Source organism: Marmota marmota, unplaced genomic scaffold, assembly GCF_001458135.2.
Source record: "Marmota marmota marmota unplaced genomic scaffold, marMar, whole genome shotgun sequence".
Taxonomy (NCBI): domain Eukaryota; kingdom Metazoa; phylum Chordata; class Mammalia; order Rodentia; family Sciuridae; genus Marmota; species Marmota marmota.
In genome coordinates, this window is record NW_026000164.1 from 12,450,834 (window position 1) to 12,469,044 (window position 18,211).

Consider the following 18,211-nt stretch of genomic DNA (forward strand, 5'->3'; position numbering starts at 1 on the left):
TTATTCTGGCAGCTCACGAATAAAACGCTCTCCTAAGCCACGCCGGAAACACCAGGTCAACGGATGCCCTGCTGATGCAGAGAAGGACAGGCTCATCACCACAGACAGCGATGGCACCTACAAACGGCCTCCCGGCGTGCACAACTCAGCCTACATTGGATGCCCAGTGCGTAATGCCGAACTCTCTGGAAATGGGGTGGGGCTCAAGGAAAAGACCCTGATAGGAAAGGATGATGAACAGTGCTGGTTGCTGCCCCATGGGACATCGATGTCGGGGCCAGCAGGACCCTGAAGTACATGGGTGGGGCTAGGCCACTCCTGTCATGTCAACCTGGGGCTGCTGGGTAATATCCCTGAAAAACTAGCCCTGTCCTCAGGCTTCAGAATGGGAGCTGGTTGAGGTTAATTGGGAGAGGGTGGGGAAGGTGTCCAGGTTTGTCTCCCCCTCCACTCCCTGTGAGTTTTTTTTGGTTTCTTGGTGACAGGGTTGTGCTCCCCTTCTGCTCCCAGAGTGCTAAGAAGATGGTGCATTTGTTGAGCCTTTGCTGATTTCAGTATCCCATATTCAAAATGTTGGGGACATTTTCAGATTTTGGAATTTTTTAGGTTTTGGAATATTTGCATGGACTTTGCTGGTTCAATATCTCTAATCTGAGAATCCAAAGTCTGCAATGCCCCCAAATCCCAAACTGAGCATCAGGGCAGAACTCACTAAGTTACAGATTCTAGTACATTTCATATTTATGAATTATGGATGTTCAACCTTTATATATATTTCTTGTTTTTGTTTTTGCAGTGATGGGGATTAGGGTCAAAGCCAGGGCCCCACATGTGCTAGGCAAGCGTTCTGCCCCTGAGCTACATCCCAGGACTTTTTTTTTTTTTTTTAATTTTGAGACAGGGTTTCACTGACTTGCTGAGGCTGGCTTCAAACTTGTAATCCTCCTGCCTCAGCCTCCTGAGTAACTGAGGATTACTGGTGTGTGCCACCTCACACCAGTAATGTATGCATTTCTTATTTTTATGGGAGAATGAACTTAGAAATTAAGAAACGAAGAAGTAAACACTTTTTTTTCCCAGTGCTTTATTCACTCAAATTACTGAAAGAGGCACAGAGTTGCTCGAAGTGTTGGAGGGCAGACATTGCTAGCATTAAGGCACATGCACACAGGCTCCATTGAGTAGGACAGCCGTCCTCCCTGAGGGGCTATGAGAAGTACAGACACAAGAGGGGGACAGCCAGACACAGCTGACTCTGGCAGTGCCGGGAAACACAATGGCCTCAGCCTGGTGCCAGGGAGCAGCCCTGCCGTGTTGCCCCAGGCCCTGTCCTCCTTCTGCAGGCCAAAGGACAGAGCCATCCTTGTTTAGAGAATGGTTAGCAAAAGGCTTGTCCTTGGGGAAGGCATTTGTGATGTACATGACCAGTCTAGATACTTATGCAACCAGCCATTTCTTGAAGTTTCTATTTTTTTCTCCTAAATTGTACAAATAATACTGACCCTCAATAGAATACCACAAATGTATGAGAACTGTACTGTCATGGAGCCCAAGTGTAATTGAATCCTGATCCCCTGAAAGAAATGGGTTTTCTTTGGAAACTTACTATGTTTCTGGTGTCCTTTAAGTCGACTGACTGTGGCCTTCATAACCTCCTCATGAGGATCCTGCGATTTTAGAGTTGGAAGGTCTGTAAATTGGACCACTCTCCTCCTCAGCGGGATTGAGTCCCCTGGTCTCTGGGTCTTTCTGGATGCTGCACTCCTCAGGAGCCATCGCCGGGCCTTCTTGCAGCAGATGATGCTCTTGTGTTGCAGAGGGGTTTTGGAAAGTGTCTGGATGCCAGTGGTGTTCGACTTCACTGTCCCCTGGGGATCCAAGATTGCCAGCCACCTGGAACTTTTGTCGGTCTGAAGCAGGGACTTCCTGAGGTGTGGAACTGACCACAGAAGAAGCAGGGGCATTCCTCCTTCCCCTCCACTTCCCTGGGCAGCCTGGGGTGCTTGGCCCCCACAGGAGGGCCTTGCTCCCCTGCCCTTCTGAGTTCCTCTTCTCTTGATCTCTTCATTCACCTTCATTGACCCCAAATGAAGCTTCCATCATGATGGTCTGGACCCTCCTTTTAATTAAATAAGTAAAATTTTTTGAAACAGCTTCTCTTTTTATGTTGCCCAGGCTGGCTTCAGACTCCTGGGCTCATGCAGTTCTCTTGCTCCGGCTCCCGAGAAACTGGGATGTCACACGTTCTTGCCATCACATCTGGCTTGGACCCTCCCTTTCTTCTTCATTGTTTTTCCTTCACAGAATGCACAGAGGTTCCTCCTGGAGCTGGTGGAGAGAACACCAGCCTGGAAACCACAGCTCGCCTGTATCCCTGAGGCTCCTCTTTCAAAATTCCCCAAAGGAAACTCTTCTTCCTCAGATGAGCTTACTTTTCACTTTTTCTCCCTAAAAATCCTGAAATGCATCCTTAGGAAGATATTTCCTCTCTCAGAACTCACCTTTTCTTAGGTAGCTTTTCATCCTCAAAACCATACAGGTCCTCCATGGCTTCGGGTGATCTTGACTTTTCCACTTTCCCTTCAAAATATCTTCCCTTGAGGTCTCTCTTCTCCTAAAACTGGAGAAATAAATACCCCTCACTCCCTGTAACTAGGGCTGCCAGTGTAGTCCAGGCCTGGTGGACTGTGGCCCTCAGGCCAAATCCAGCCAGATGCGTACTTTAGGAGGTGCAGTAAAGTTTTATTGGAAGACAGCCACACCTGTTTGTCTGTGTGCTATCTGTGGCTCCTTTTCAGAGTTGAAGAGTTGTGATAGACTCTGTGACCTGCAAACCCTAACACACTTATTATCTGGCTTTATTGAAAATGTTTGCCATGGCCGGATGTGGTGCCACTTACCTCTAGTCCCAGCTACTCAAAAGGCTGAGGCAGGAGGATCACTTGAGCCCAGGGCTTTGAGGCCAGCTTGGGTAACATAAAAATGTTACCCCATCTCATAAAAAGAAGAAAAAAATACTTCTTGGCCCCTGATGTTATTTATCATCCAAATTAGACGCTTTGGGTAAAAGGGAATGCTGTTAATCATTAAACTGGGGCAAGAGGGGTAAACCAAGGTTGTCTTGAATAAAACAGGGTGTCTGATCACACTTAGAACAGCCTACCAAAGATTGCAAAATAGGAACCCAAATCCATCATCTTTGAAGTCTAAAGGTGAACAGGTTGGCGTGTAGTTCTGAAGAAGGATAGAGAAATGTGTATCTGCTCAAAGGGAACAACATTGCACCTTAATATAATTATCAAACCAGGATTCAGGAAAATGGAATTTGGATTCTGACTTAGGGATTCTGGGTGAGCCTCCACTTGTGTAGGCCCCAGCTTTTCATCTCCTAGGGAACGTCTCCATATGAACCACTGTGCTAGGGGCTGGGGTATAGAAAAACGAATGCGCCCTCTTGGCTTTCCAGTTCTGAAAACGTGAGGAAACAGCTAGGTGACCAAGGAAGAGAAGCTCCAGCGTCATGGCTCCGTGACTCTTGGCCTTCTCTGGAGGATTCACAGGGCTTTCTAAAAGTCCAACAAGAACAATTTTAGAAGAGGAAATTTTTATTTTGGGGCTCACAGTTTCAGAGGTGACTACTCGGTTGGTCTGGGCTGGAGAGGAGGCTGGACATCGTGATGGACCAGTGTGGAGGAGCTGTGAGTGTGGACCTTCACCCACCTCATAAGGAAAAGAACACAGTTCCCTCCAGTGGTAGATCCATCATAAACCAGAAGCCCCTTTTAGAGCCTTACTTAGAATCCCTAGTAGAGCCTTTATGGAGATATTGTAGTTTAAGAGAAACAGATGAGACCAGGCATGTAAGGGGCAGAATGAGGTCATCGATGGAACTTTCTGGAGAGAAGAGCATCTGTTCCATCTCAAGGGGGCCGGAGCTCTCAACAGTAGTTGGTTGTTTCCGTGTGAGTCTGAATCCAGAAACTAGAGCATTCACATGAAGTTTTCAGATTTTTATAATATTATATATTTTCATAAAGACAGTAAGGCCAAGCAGAGCAGGTCTGAGGGCCATTTGTGGGTTTGCCAACTTGTAGTTCAGTTTTCTGTGTTTTGGAGTTAAGCAGTGGCTGTCCTTTGTGCTGGTAGGAATGACCTGTGATCTTCCATGGGACAGAGCTTGATCATTAGGAAGCAGTATCCAGACAGCTGGCCAAGCTTAAAGGTGTGTGTGGAGTAGAGCTTTTCCTTGTCATGGGATCACTGACCCAGACAGACATGGGAGTGTCTTCCTTGGCTCCTCAGTAGGGTGATCCAGCCCACCCAGGTGGCGCGACCCATCCATCATGAGCAAGGCACTCTAGGTGAAGGTGGACCCTCTTCTGCACGGCCTCAGGGGCACACCCTCTTCTCTCTCGATGCATCTGCCAAACCATGATGTTTGGACTTGGGAGCCTCTGAGACCTTTGGTTTCCTGTTTTGTCTCTTACAATTTATGCAGTGTCTTCTATGACCATGTTTTGCTCATAATGCAATATTGAGAAATAAGTTAGTTTTAAAAAATCTTAATTGTTGCCTGGATTCCTGCCTCTTAACTCAGGGTATAGAACATAATTTAAACCTTTCTTAATGACTCATGTTATCCAGAGATGTCTCCAGTTTAAAGACAAATGGCTTCTAAATAATTATTTAATTATTGCTATTTTACAAATAGTTATAATAGGTATTATAATTGTTTTTATGCACATGAACATAGTTTTAAAATGGTGGTGACTTTGACCTTTTTTAGGGAATATATAGAGCAATTTTTCTTTCTGTTAATAGTCAATAGACTGCTGCACTTTTTGTTTTCTATACCTATGGAAGATTGACTATGTTTTTTGAGAATATATGCTAATTGTTTTTAAAATTTTTATTCATGCATTACAATTATACATAATAATAGGATTCATTGTTACATGTTCAGACATGCATATGACATAATTGGGTGAATTTCATTCTCCAGTACCTCCCCTTGACCTCTCCTCCTTCCTCTCTCTGGTCCTCTTCTTCTATTCCCTGGTCTACCTTCTATTTTCATGAGATCCCCACTCTTTTCCCCCCTCTAGCTTCCACATATGAGAAAAAAATACGACCCTTGACTTTCGGAGTCTTGCTTATTTCACTTCATGTAATGCTCTTCAGATCCATCCAATTTCCTGCAAATGACATGATTTCATCCTTTATGGCTGAATAAACCTCCATTGTGTAAATACGCTACATTTTCTTTATCCTTGTATCTATCAGTGGACATCTAGGCAGGTTCAGTAACTTGGCTCTTGTGGATTGTGCTGCTGTGAACATAGGTCTACAGGTATTGCTATAATATGCTGACTTTTCATTCTTTGGTATGAATACCAAAGATTGGTATAGCCGGGTTATATGGTGGTTCCATTCCTAGTCTTTTAAGAAATCTCCAATCTCTGATTTCCATAGTGCATGTACTAATTTACAGTCTCACCAACAATGTGTAAGTAAGTTTTCCTTTCTCCCCACGTCCTCACCAGCATTAATTATTGTTTGTATTCTTGATTGTGACCTTTCTAACTGAACTGAGATGAAATGTTGCTGTAGTCTTGATTTGCATTTTCCTGATTGCTAAAGATGTTGAAGATTTTTTCATATATTTGTTGACTATTTATATTTCTTCTTTCGAGAAGGATCTGTTTAGTTCATTTGGCTATTTATTGTGGTGGGTTTTTTTTTTTTTTGTATGTGTGTGTAGGTTTTTTTAAAATAATTTTTTCTATGTTCTGGATATAACCCTCTGTCACAAGAGCAGCTGGCAAAGATTTTCTTCTGTTCTGTAGACTCTCTCTTCATGCTCTTAATTGTTTCCTTTGCTGTACAAGGCTTTTAATTGCATTCCATCCTATTTTAAAATTCTTGGTATTATTTCCTGAGCTTTAGGGGTCCTATTGAGGAGGTTATTGTTTACTCGTATATGTTGGAGTGTTGACCTTATGTTTTCTTCTGTCAGTAGTAAAGTTTATGGTCTGATTCCTCAGTCTTTGATGCATTTTGAGTTGACTTTTGAGCAGAGTGACAGATAGGAACCTAGCTTCATTCTGCTACATTTGGATATCCCATTTACCTGGCACCATTAGTTAAAAAGACTCTGTTTTCTCTAATGTATGTTTTTACTTTCGTTGTGAAAGATCACATAACTGTATCCTATGGGTTTGTCTTTGTGCCTTCTATTCTGTTTCATTGGTCTACATGTCTGTTTACAGGACAGCACTGTGCTGTTTTATTGTGATAGTTCTGTAGTATGATTTAAAACTGGGTATTGTGATGCCTCCAGAATTTCTCTTTTTGCTTAAAATTGCTTTGATTATTCTGAGATTTTTATTCTATCCTATGAATTTTAGGGGTGCTTTTTCTGGTTCTCTAAAGACTCTTAGTATTTGATGGAAATTGCATTTAATCTGAAGATTGCTTTTGGTAATATGGCCATTTTAATCCTTTTACATGAACAAGGGAGGTTTTTCCATCTTCTTGTGTCTTCTTTAGTTTTCTTCTGTGTTCTATAATTTTTATTGTAGAGGTCTTTCACCTCCTTGGTTAGATTTATTCCCAAGGGCTTTTTTTTTTGAGGCTATTGTGAATGGAATTATTTTCCTAATTTCTTTTTCAGCAGGTTATTGTATAAAAAGCTACCATTTTTTTCTGTGTTGATTTTGTATCCTTCTACCTTGTTGAATTTGTTTACTAACTCTAGAAGTATTCTGATGGAGCTTTTTGTATTGTTTAAGTATGGGATCAGATATGATCCTCTGTAAACAGTGATAATTTGACTTTTACCTTTACTATTGGCATATCTTTTATTTCCTCCTGTTGACTAATTAGTCTGGCCAACATTTAAAGTACTATATTGAATAGGAGTGGTGAAATGGACATGTTTGTCTTGTTCCTTATTTCAGAGGAAGTTCTTTCATTTTTTTTTCCCTTTAAGTATGATGTTGACTTTGGGTTTATTGTGTATAACGTAAATGATTTTGAGATCATTTTTTTCTATTCCCAGTTTCTTTTGTGATTTTATCATGAATGGGTACTGAGTAGTGCTGAGTTTTCTGTATTTATTGAGATCGCTACATGATTTTTGTCCTCGATTCTATTTACATGGTGAATTACATTTATTGATTTGTGCTGGGAGCCATTAGCCAAGTAGGTATGACAATTTCCTTGCCAGCGTACCCCATGTTGCTGACATTTTGCAGTGACATTGAATGTAGGTGACCTTGCTCAAGGACCAGGGCGGATTAGGGTGTTCCCGGTTTAACATAATCGGGTTTAGGGCGTTCCCAGTTTAGGTTCCAGGTTTAAGGTTTAAGATTATTCCTGCTGGGAATAGGGCGTATCCTGCTGCCTGAGTTCCCCTTGAGTTCTCACGGGATTCAGACAGTATTTTTTGGGAGACAGAAGCCCAGTGGATGTGGATTTGGGCAGAGAACGTGAATTTGGGCAGAGAACGTGGATTTCCCCAGAACGTGATTGTAGACGGCTGGTGTGAGATCGGGAATAAAGAGTTGCTGTTTGAATCTACAAGCTGTGTGGTGGCTCGTGATTGTGTGCCCAGCCAGACTGAGGCATCTGTGCCCAGCCACACTGCGGCAGATTTGCATATATTGACCTATCCTCATATTCCTGAAATGAACTCACTTGATCTTTTTATTCAATCTTAATGTGTTGTTGAATGTAATTTGCTAATATTAAGGATTTTTGCATCTATGTTCTTCAAGGATATTGGTATGTAATTTTCTTTCCTTGATGTGTCCTTATGTGGTTTAGGTTTCAAGTGATACTGGCTTCATAGAATAAATTTGGAAGTGCCCCCCCATCCCCTTTCTATTTCATGGAATAAGGTGAAGAGTGTTGGTATTAGTTTTTCTTTAAAGGTCTGGTAGAATTTGAGAATCCATCTGGTTCTGAGCTTTCCTTTGGTGCAAGGCTTTTATTACTGATTCAATCTCATTGCTTGATGTTGGCTGGACCATTTACATTAGGGATCCTCTTGGTTCAATTTGGGTAGGTCATATGTTTCTAGAAGTTTATCCCATTTCTTCTCAATTTTTCAACTTATTGGAGTGTAAGTTTTCAAAATAGCCCCTAATGAAGATCCCATGAATTTCAGTGATGTCTGTGGTGATGTCTCCTTTTTTATTTCTAATTTTATTAATTTGGGCCTTTCTCCTTCTTTTGGTTAGTTAGGCTAATAGTTCATCAATTGTATTTATCTTTTCAAAGGACCAATTCTTTATTACACTGATCCTTTGTATTGTTTTTAAATTCTCTATACTATTAATTTAGACTCTGCTCTTAATTGTTTCCTTCTATTGCCTTTGGATTGGTTTGTTCTTGTTTATCTAGGATTTTGATATGCAACGTTAGGCTGTTTATGTGGGGGTCTTTTTAGTTTTTTTATGTTGACACTCAATTATAAACTCTCCTCTTAGAACTGCCTTCATAGTGTCCCTAGGATTCTAATATGTCGTATCTTCATTTTCGCTTGATTCTAAGAATTTAAAAATTTCTTCTCTGATTTTTTTCTATCCCCCATTCATCATTCAAAAGTGTATTGTTCAGCTGGGTGTGGTAGAGCATGCCTGAAATCCAAACTACTTAAGAGGCTGAGAGAGGAGGATTCACAGGTTCTAGGTGAACCTGGGCAACTTAGTGAGACCCTGTCTCAAAATGAAGACTAAAAAGGGCCAGGGATGTAGTTCAGTGGTAGAGTGCCTGTGGGCTCAATTCCCAGTACTGCCTGACCCCGCAAAAGTATACATTGTTCAGTCTCCATGTGTTTATATACTTTTTCTTGCTCTTAATTTTTAATTTCATTTCATTATGTAGTTTTTCTTACTCTTAATTCTTAATTTCATTCCATTATGATCTGATAAAATACAAGTAATTATGTCAATAAATTTTTGTGTGTGTATTTGTTGCCTAAAATATGGTCTATTTTGGAGAAAGTTCTATGAGAGGCTGGGAAGAAAGTATATTTAGCTTTTGGGTATGACATTCTATAAATGTGGGTTAAGTCCATTCCATTTGATTTATAGTATTTTTTTTATGTCTGAAGTGTCTTTGTTGATTTTATATCCAGATGACCTACTATTGGTAAGAGAGGTGTGTTGAAATCATTCAATATTATTGTTTTGGGATCTGAGCCTATGTTAAGTAGTGTTTGTTTTATGTAATTAGGTGCAGTGATGTTTGGGGCACAATATTTACTATCATTATGTCTTCTTGTTGGACTGTTCCCATTACCAGTATGAAGTGATCTTTGTGTCTTCTGATTAATTTTACCCTGAAGTCCGCTTTGCCCAATATAAGAGTAGATACTCCTGCTTGCTCCAGGCTCCATTTGCAGGGAATATCACTTTTTATCCTTTAACTTTCAACCTGTGAATGTCTTTGCCTGAGAGGTGTATATCTCTTGTGTGCAACACATATTGTTGGATCTTGTTTTTAAATCCAATTTGCCAGTCTGTGTCTTTTAATTAGAGTTAAGACCATTTATATTCAGTGTTGTTATAGAGAGCTGTTTAGTATTTCCTGCCATTTTGCTTTACTTCTATTGTTTAATTCAATCCTAAGTCTCATTTGTTTAAATAGTCTTCTAATGAGATTTATCCTTTCCTGAGCTCTGCTATTTTTGAAATCTTCTCTTGTGTTTAGGAATTCTTTAAGTATCTTTTGTAATACTGGCTTAGTAGTCATGAATTCTTTTAGCTTTTGCTCATCTTCGAAGGTTTTTATTTCACCTTCTGTTACGAATGATAGCTTTGCTGGATATAGTAATCTTGCTAGGCAGTTATTTTCCTTCAGGGCTTGAAACACATCTTTCCATGCCCTCCTCAATTTTAGAGTTTTGAGAAATCAGATGTTATTTTGATTGGCTCATCTCTAAATGTAATCTGACATTTTTTTCTTGAGGCTTTAAAAATTCTATTTTTGTTCTGTATATCTAGCATTTTAATTATAACATATAATGGAGAGGATGTTTTTGATCTTATCTATTTGGGATTATAAACACCTTTCATATATGGACATTCTTTTCTTTCCCAAGGTCTGGAAAAATTTCTGCTATCATTTCACTAAAATACTTGTCAATGCCATTGACCTGTATTTCTATTCCTTCCTTGATGCTGATGATTCTCAAGTTTAGTCTCCTAATGTCCCAGAATTCTTGTATATTCTGATCAAAATTTCTACTCCTGCTTTATTGTTTGAATATTCAAGGCCAACCACTTTGTTTTCCAGCTCTGATATTGTGTCTTCTACTTGGTCTATTATGTAGAGAGACTCTCAACTGAATTTTTCATTTGATTCACTGTGCCTGTCATTTCTAAGGCTTTTATTTAGTTCTTTTTTAATATCTCTATTTCTTTTTTGAATTCCATTTATACCCTGTATTGATTTCCTTAAATTATCCAGTTGTTTTCTGTGTTCTCATGAAATTCATTGATCTATTTTGTAATCATCCTTTATCTATTATTTCATCCATTTCTCTATCTTTGGATTCAGTTGCTGCTGAATTACAAATTTTAGGTGTCATGTTACCTTTTTTTCATATTTCTTGTATACCTATGTTGAGATTTGTGTATCTGTTGGGATGGATTTCTCTACTTTTATGTCAGGTCCTTATGGTCCTTTCTCTTGGCAAAGTATTCTGGGATATCTGTTGTGAGTTGTTGTCCAAGTGTGTTTCATAGTATGGTTTCCCTGCTGGTTCTTTGATGATGTTTAATGTACATTGATTTAGAGTTCACTGTGTTGGAGGGTGATAATCCCACCTTCTCTGTAGATCTTACAAGAGTGGGGTCCTTATAGTAAGTCAGGCAGTTGTTTTGTATACAGCAAGGCATATGAAGTACACCCTATGTAGCCTATGTAATTGCTCTTCTAGACTTGACAACTCTATATATTCTAAAGAGGTATGAGAGCAATTTAGATGGAGATACCTTGTAGGTGAGGTGTATTATTGTTGTATTATTATATTGTATTATTTTTCCCTGCTACTACTATAGAAATGGATACCATGAGTGGGATCTGAGGCCCCTCAAAACTATTCCTACTGAAGGTCTGGTCACTGGTTTGGGGTTTTTGTCTCTCCTGTTCTTTATGTTAATGTACTAATGAAGTTTGAGTCTATTAGGTTGTGTGTGGTACAGGTGTGGTGTCTCTTAGAGAATGTACACTTTGAATCATATTTATTGGCTGTTTAGGCTTTCAGTAAAAATGTATACTTTCAAGAATTAAAATACATTTCAGATAGTTCAGTTTAGTTGAAAAAAAAAAGAGTTGAATATTCCCACATTTTTGTTTTCTTTCTGATATAACCCTGCATCCCTCATATAATGTAATGCATATTCCTTGGTTGTCATTTAAAACATTTTCTTATGATAAATCTTTTCCTCAATTTCAGGAGAATTGATAAATTCCATTTTGGCCTTGTAGTTTTGTTTCAGGACCACCACAAAAGCTCATGTCTGTGTTTTTTTTTTTTTCCTTTGTCATTTCCCCACTGTAGTCTGATCCCGATCTCCCAGCAGATGTGCAGACACCATCCTCAGCTGAGCTGGGCAGGTATCCGGGCCTGCCCTTCACCCCGGCCTCTCAGTACATCCCACCCCAGCCATCCATCGAGGAGGCACGCCAGACCATGCACTCCCTCCTGGACGACGCCTTTGCCCTGGTGGCCCCCAGCAGCCAGGCTGCCGGTGCAGCAGGTGCAGTGTCCGGGGTCCCAGCCAGCCTGCCTGTGAACAGCACCCCTTCCCGCGAGGAAAGGCGAGCCACCCAGTGGGGGTCCTTCTACAGCCCAGCCCAGACAGCCAACAATCCCTGCAGTGTAAGTTCTGACCTTCTAGAATTCTTTCCTGGGCAAGATAATGGAGTTTTGTTGCCTAACTGCATCTCTTGCAGGTTCCCCATAAAACTCTGGTTGTATTTGGTAAGAATTCAATCTTGGATGATAAGTCTTAGTTTTTATCATCTTCTGCTAAGTTAATTCTAATATTGGAAGCGTTCTTTTATGCTGCTCTGATATTTTGTGGAGCGGTTCAGAGGATTTCGCGGAAGCATCTTCCTGGTTCTCTCTCTGTGTTATGAAATGGAGGTAGTTTAACTGTCAAAACACATTGGCACTTGTGTCTCCAGTTTAGACTGGAGCAGTTCGGAATGGACTCAGATTGTTTAACCTCTGTATGACCCTCTGGAGAGGCCCCCTGAGGGTCTGGGAGCATAGGCAGCGGTCCAGGCATGGGCACTGTTCACAAATGTCATCTGCCCATCTTGGGAGCTGACGTTTTAGCATTTCCTCTGCCTTTTCATTGGCCTTCATGTATGTTTCTCGTTTTTGGTTGGTTCTTTCAAATTTGCCTTCTTACGACTTGGAGAAAGAGTAACACTCAAGGAAGTAATGTTCATGTAATTTTTGCTTAGTTCAAAAGGGATTGGTGACATTAACTCTGGAGAGAAATTAATAGACCACAACTTAAATTTATTAGTTGGGAAAGGTTATACTGGGTTCTTCTAATTTTTTTTTTTTTTTTAGCTGTAGATGGATAGCAGGCCTTTGTTTTATTTGTTTATTTTTTCATGTGGTACTGAGGATGGAACTCAGTGCCTCACATGTGCTATGCAAGTGCTCTGCCACTGAGCCCCAGCCCCAGCCCTGGCTCCTTCTAGTTTTGTTTCCCTTATTCAGGTGTGACGTTTCCCTTATCATTGAATGACAGTAAAAAAAAATTTATCTCTGAAATTGGTTTGAATTTTCAGGCCTTTGGTAATAGATTTTTTTCCTTCCAGGTCTGGGAGACATAGTGCTTGCATTGTGGGTAGCTGGTACCGTGGGCAGGGGGAGGGTACCATTCAGTGTAATTGTTTTTGTTTTTAATATGAAAATATAGCTTGTTCTAATAATAGATGTTAAGCTACTTCAAGGTTATATCTGGTGGGTTATAATCTTTTAGGAAATGGATGCTACAGACCACAACTCAGTGATAAAACAAGTGTGGGTACAGTTGCTGTCTGGTCTCATTTGCATTTTCATTCAGGTGCATTACAGAGCACCTCTGTGCCTGGAGCCCTGCTAGGTGTTGGGGACTCCGTGGTGTACAGCACAGGTCCCTCCTCTCTAGCTCTTGCACTCCAGTGGGGACCAAAACAATAATTCCAGTACACTGTTGTCAGTGCCATGGAGAGGAGGCAATGTGGAAGAGAACCTAGCTGAATTTTGAGGAGTTTAGGAAGACTTTTCTGGATAAAATGACATGTGAGTTGCTGTCTAAAGGATAATTAGTGGTTGTCAGAGAATAATTTTTCACATAGTGAGAGGTATGGCAGAGACACACAGAAATAAAGGCATATGGGATAAACTTCCTATTCTGGAAAAGATGGAAGAACAGGTCCTGGATGTCTTCCTTACTGAAACAACTAAAAAACTGAATGAAATATGTGGGTTTTTGTGACACTGGATAGTAGACAACAAAGGACAAGGATTGCCAAGAAGCAAGTTGAGTCCTACTGTTGCTCCAGCTTATGCCTAGAGAGAGTTTTTGGCCACCACACAGGGAGGGGTACCAGGCAGAGCTCAGGGATCTGCCTGAGCTGAGGAGATGGATTGGAAGTCCAGGGAGGAAAAGGCAGCTAGAGTTCACAGAGGTGCCTGTAAGACATGATTCCACTTTCTCTGAAGGTCTCACAAGAGTGGGGTCCTTCTAGTAGGTCAGGCAGTTGTTTTGTATACAGTGAGGCTTATAGAGTACACCCTATGTAATTGCTCTTCTACTTAACAACTCCATATATTCTAAAGGGGTATGGGAGCAATTTAGATTGAGATACCTCATAGTTGTGGTGTCCACACCTTTGTATTGTTTTTCTCTGCTTCATGAGTGGGAAAAGTTAGCCCCAGATTAAAGCCGCTCTAGTTCTACTGAACAAAGCAGACAAACGTAAAATCTGAATCCAAACAAAGCTCAAGAGTATTTATAGAAACAAAAATATGCAGCATCCAATAAGGTAAAATTAATAATGTCTGGTATCCAATCAAAACTAACTAGATAAGCACAGAAACAAGAAAAAGACATAGGTGATAAAAATAGCAAACAAGGGTATTTAAAGGATTATTTTAATGTAGTTTCATATAAGAAGCTAGAGGAAAGATCAAGGATGTTAATTAGAGACCTTGAAGATATTAAAGGATATGAATCAAACTTAGAGATGAAAACTCCAATATCTGAGAGGAAGAATATACGGGGTGAGATCAATGCCAGGTTAGGTATTGCAGAAGAAAAGATTAGTGGACTTGGAATATATGGTAATAAAAATTATATACTGTCAAACAAAGAGAGGAAATGGAATGAAAAACACAAACATGATTAATGAGCTGTGCAGTAGCTTCAAGTGGATGAATACACATGATATTTGGAGTTCTCAGAGAGCAGGAGGGACAAAAAATTTATTAAGGAAATAATGGCCAATCCAATACTGAGAAAGAAAAGACTGGAGTCATCACACTCCTGTTTTAAAGTTATATTACAAAACTACAGTAACCCAAGCAGTATGATACTGGTATGAAGACAGAAACACAAATCAATGGAATAGAACAGAAAGCCCAGATAAATCCTTACACATGTGGTCAATTGATTTTCAGTAAGGGCACCAGGACACAGTGGGGGAAAGGATAGTCTCCTTGATAAATGATGCTGAGAAAATTGAATTTCCAAATGCAGAAGAAAGAAATTGGATCCTTATATTATACCATACACAAAAATCAACTGAAAAATGGATAAAATACTTAAAATATAAAACTTAAACCATAAAAATCTTAGAAGAGAACATGGGGAAAAGCTCCTTGATGTTGACCTTGGCAATGACTTTTTTTTTTTTTAATATCACATTGAAAAAATCAGGCTACAAAAGCAAAATAAATAAAGGGGATTATATCAAACTAAAAAGCTCCTAAACAGGAAAGCAGTCAACAAAATGAAAAGTTAATCTACAGACTAGGAAAAGGTATGTAAAAATCACATATCTGATAGGGAAGGGGTTAGTATCCAAAATTTACGAAGAACTCTTAATAGCTCGATAGCAAAAAACCAATTGAATTTAATTTCTCAGACAAACTTAATTTCTCCAAAGAAGACATAAAAATCAATAGCAGGTATATGAAAAGGTGTTCAACCTCAAAAATCATCAAGAAAATGCAAATTAAAATTAAAGTCATCATGAGATCTCACCTCATGTTAATGTTGATGACAGTGTTGAGAAAGGGAATCCTAGTGCACCGTTGGTGGGAATAAAGATCAATACAGCCATTATGGAAAACAAGATGGCGGATCCTAAACAAATTAAAACCAGAACCACAGTGTGACCCCACAGTCCCTCTTCTGTGTGTTTAGAAAGAACGTATCACCTGCCTTGTACAAAATATTCCAGGAAGTCCTTCAGGTAGAAGAAGCACAGTGATGCCAGGTGAATATTTGAATGAATAAAATGCAAATGAATGAAAAGCTCTGGGAATGTTAATATGTGGTTAATTATTTTTATAAAAACTTCATTATTTAAAGATATTAAAAAGACAATTGACTCTTTAAAACAAAAGTAATGACAATATATTGTGGGGTTTGTAACCTATATAGAAGGAAAATATATAAAAATAGCACAAAGGCCAATAGGGAGAGATTGATGTTTGCTCTTTTAATGGCCTTATGCTGTATGTGACATAGACTAAAGCACTGACCAGTGGACAGGGACAGAGGATGTGTAGTACGCACCCTACCACAACCTATTGTTAGCCAACAAACGAGTTAAAAGAAATCATAAAATATAGTCCCTGGAAGGCAGAAGAAGAAGAAAAAAGGAACAAAAAACAGGTGGGGAAAAGAGAAAACAGAAACCAGCAAGGTTGGTTTCAGTCCAGCCTTATTAATAGTCACATTAAACATAGGTGGTCTGAACATCCCTCTGAAAGGGCAGAGATTGTCAGAGTGGATAAAAAGCAAGATCCAAACAATTGCTTGGCGACGAGACACCCACATTAAATACAGAGGTACAAACTTGGTTGAAAGTATGGAAAAGGTATGCCACACTAATCATGAAAAGTTGGAGTGGATTTATTACTATCAGCCAAAAGAGATCTTGTAGTAAAGAATATTATCCAGCATAGAGGACCATTTCATAATAACAAGGTGGTCACTTTTCATCAAGAAGAAAAAATCTCAGCCAGACACAGTGACAAACACCTATAATCCCAGCAGCTTGTGAGGCTGAGGCAGGAGGATTGAAAATTCAAAGCCAGCCTCAGCAACTTAGTGAGACTCTGTCTCTAAATAAGAAAGACAACAACAACAAAACAAGGCTGGGGCTCAGTGTTTAAGTGCCTCTGGATTCAATCCCTGGTACCATTAAACAAACAAAAAAAAAAATGAAGACAAAATATTAAATGTTTATTTGCATGAAGCAAAAACAGATAGAATTACACATAAATATAAATCCACAGTTAAAATTGGAGATTTCCAATACTCCTCTTTCAATAACTGGTAGGACAAGTATACAGAAAATCACTAAGATAGAGGTGAATTGAATAACACCACCAACTTGAAATAATTGACATATAGAGAACAGGGCAGGTAACAAGAGCACAATATACGTTCTTTCAATCATGGAATTTTTACCAAAATGGAATATATTCTGGGCCACAAAGCTAATCTCAATAAATAGAAAAGATTCAAATTGTACAGACAACCCAATAAAAAAACTTCATCAAAGAAGATATAGAAATGGAAAAACAAATGTGGTATGTCCATATAATGGAGTACTACTCAGTAATAAAAATGAACTATTAGCCACGAATGGTGGCTCAAGCCTGTAATCCCAGCAGCCCGGGAGCCTGAGTCAGGAGGTCTTGAATTCAAAGCCAGCCTCAGCAACGGCGAGGTGCTTAGCAACTCAGTCAGACCCCGGGGATGTGGCTCAGTGGTTGAGTGTCCCTGAGTTCAATCCCCAGAACCACCCTTAAAAAATAAATATTGAATCAGACAAAAACATAATTGACTCTCATTAATAATTATGCTAAGTAGAGGAAGCCAGACCAAAGAAAATGAATATATACTATACAATTCCATTGAAATACAAGTTTGAAAAATGCATACAAATCTGTGACAGAAACAATCAGTGGTTACCCAGGGATGGGTCAGGTGGGGACATCAGTTGGAAGGATTATAAAGGGGGCACCCAGAAACTTTGGGGGTGAGGGATATGTTCATTATCTTGATTGTGGTGGTAATGTACAGTTGCAGTCATACATCAAAGCTTATAGAAGTGCATTCTTTAAATATGTTCAGTTTATTGTATGTCAGTTACAACTCAATAAAGGTGTTAAAAACTTCTTCCCCCAAGTGTGCTTGATATGTATATTAGCTAGGATTCTCCAGAGAAACAGAGCCTATGACGTGTGTGTGGAGAGAGAGATTTAAGATTTATTGATTATAGCCGGGCACAGTGATGCACACCTGTAATCCTGGAAGCTCAGGAGGCTAAGGCAGGAGGATCATGAGTTCAAAGCCAGAGCAACTCAGTGACACCCAATCTCTACATAGAATATAAAAAAGGGCTGGGGATGTGGCTCAGTGGTTAAGACCTTGGGTTCCATCCCCAATATAAAAAAAAATAAAAATAAAAAGAGTGACTGATTATGAGGAATTGGCTCACTTGATTGTGGAGGCTGAGAAGCCTGCTGTCTGCAGGCTGGAGGACCAGGAGAACCAAGGGTGTTCTGAGGCCTGAGTCTGAATCTGAAAGCCTGCAAACCAGGATCTGCAAGAGCAGGATCAGGAGGCAGAGGGAGCACCACCCCACCTTCCTCCCCCTTTTTGTTCTACTGAGGCCGTCAGTTTTAGTAAACACAGAAATAGTGTTTAACCAGCTCCACCCAGTAAACACAGAAATAGTGTTTAACCAGGTATCTGGGCACCCTGTAGCCCAGTCACCATATGTTCTTAACAATGGAATTGGTTCTAGCATTTCTTACAGAAGGGGTAGTGAAGGGGTGGTTCATGAGGCAGGAGAGAGAAAGCAAGAAGCCCACAGTCATAGTGCCCACCTCATCCCAAGGGTGACACCTTCACGTTGCAGGGCTCTGAGCAGTTGGGAGACGTAACTATGT

At 39.9% G+C, this 18,211-nt stretch overlaps 1 protein-coding gene across 2 annotated transcripts in view; it reads left to right on the forward strand.

Annotated features, from left to right (window-relative positions):
• Kiaa1549 (KIAA1549 ortholog) overlaps positions 1 to 18,211 on the forward strand; it is a 91,186-nt gene that overhangs the window by 50,772 nt on the left and 22,203 nt on the right. For both annotated transcript variants that reach the window (XM_048786857.1, XM_048786858.1), the window contains exons 14-15: positions 13 to 166; positions 11,573 to 11,893. In XM_048786857.1, the coding sequence (XP_048642814.1) occupies positions 13 to 166; positions 11,573 to 11,893 (475 nt within the window). The remainder of the gene's footprint in view (positions 1 to 12; positions 167 to 11,572; positions 11,894 to 18,211) is intronic.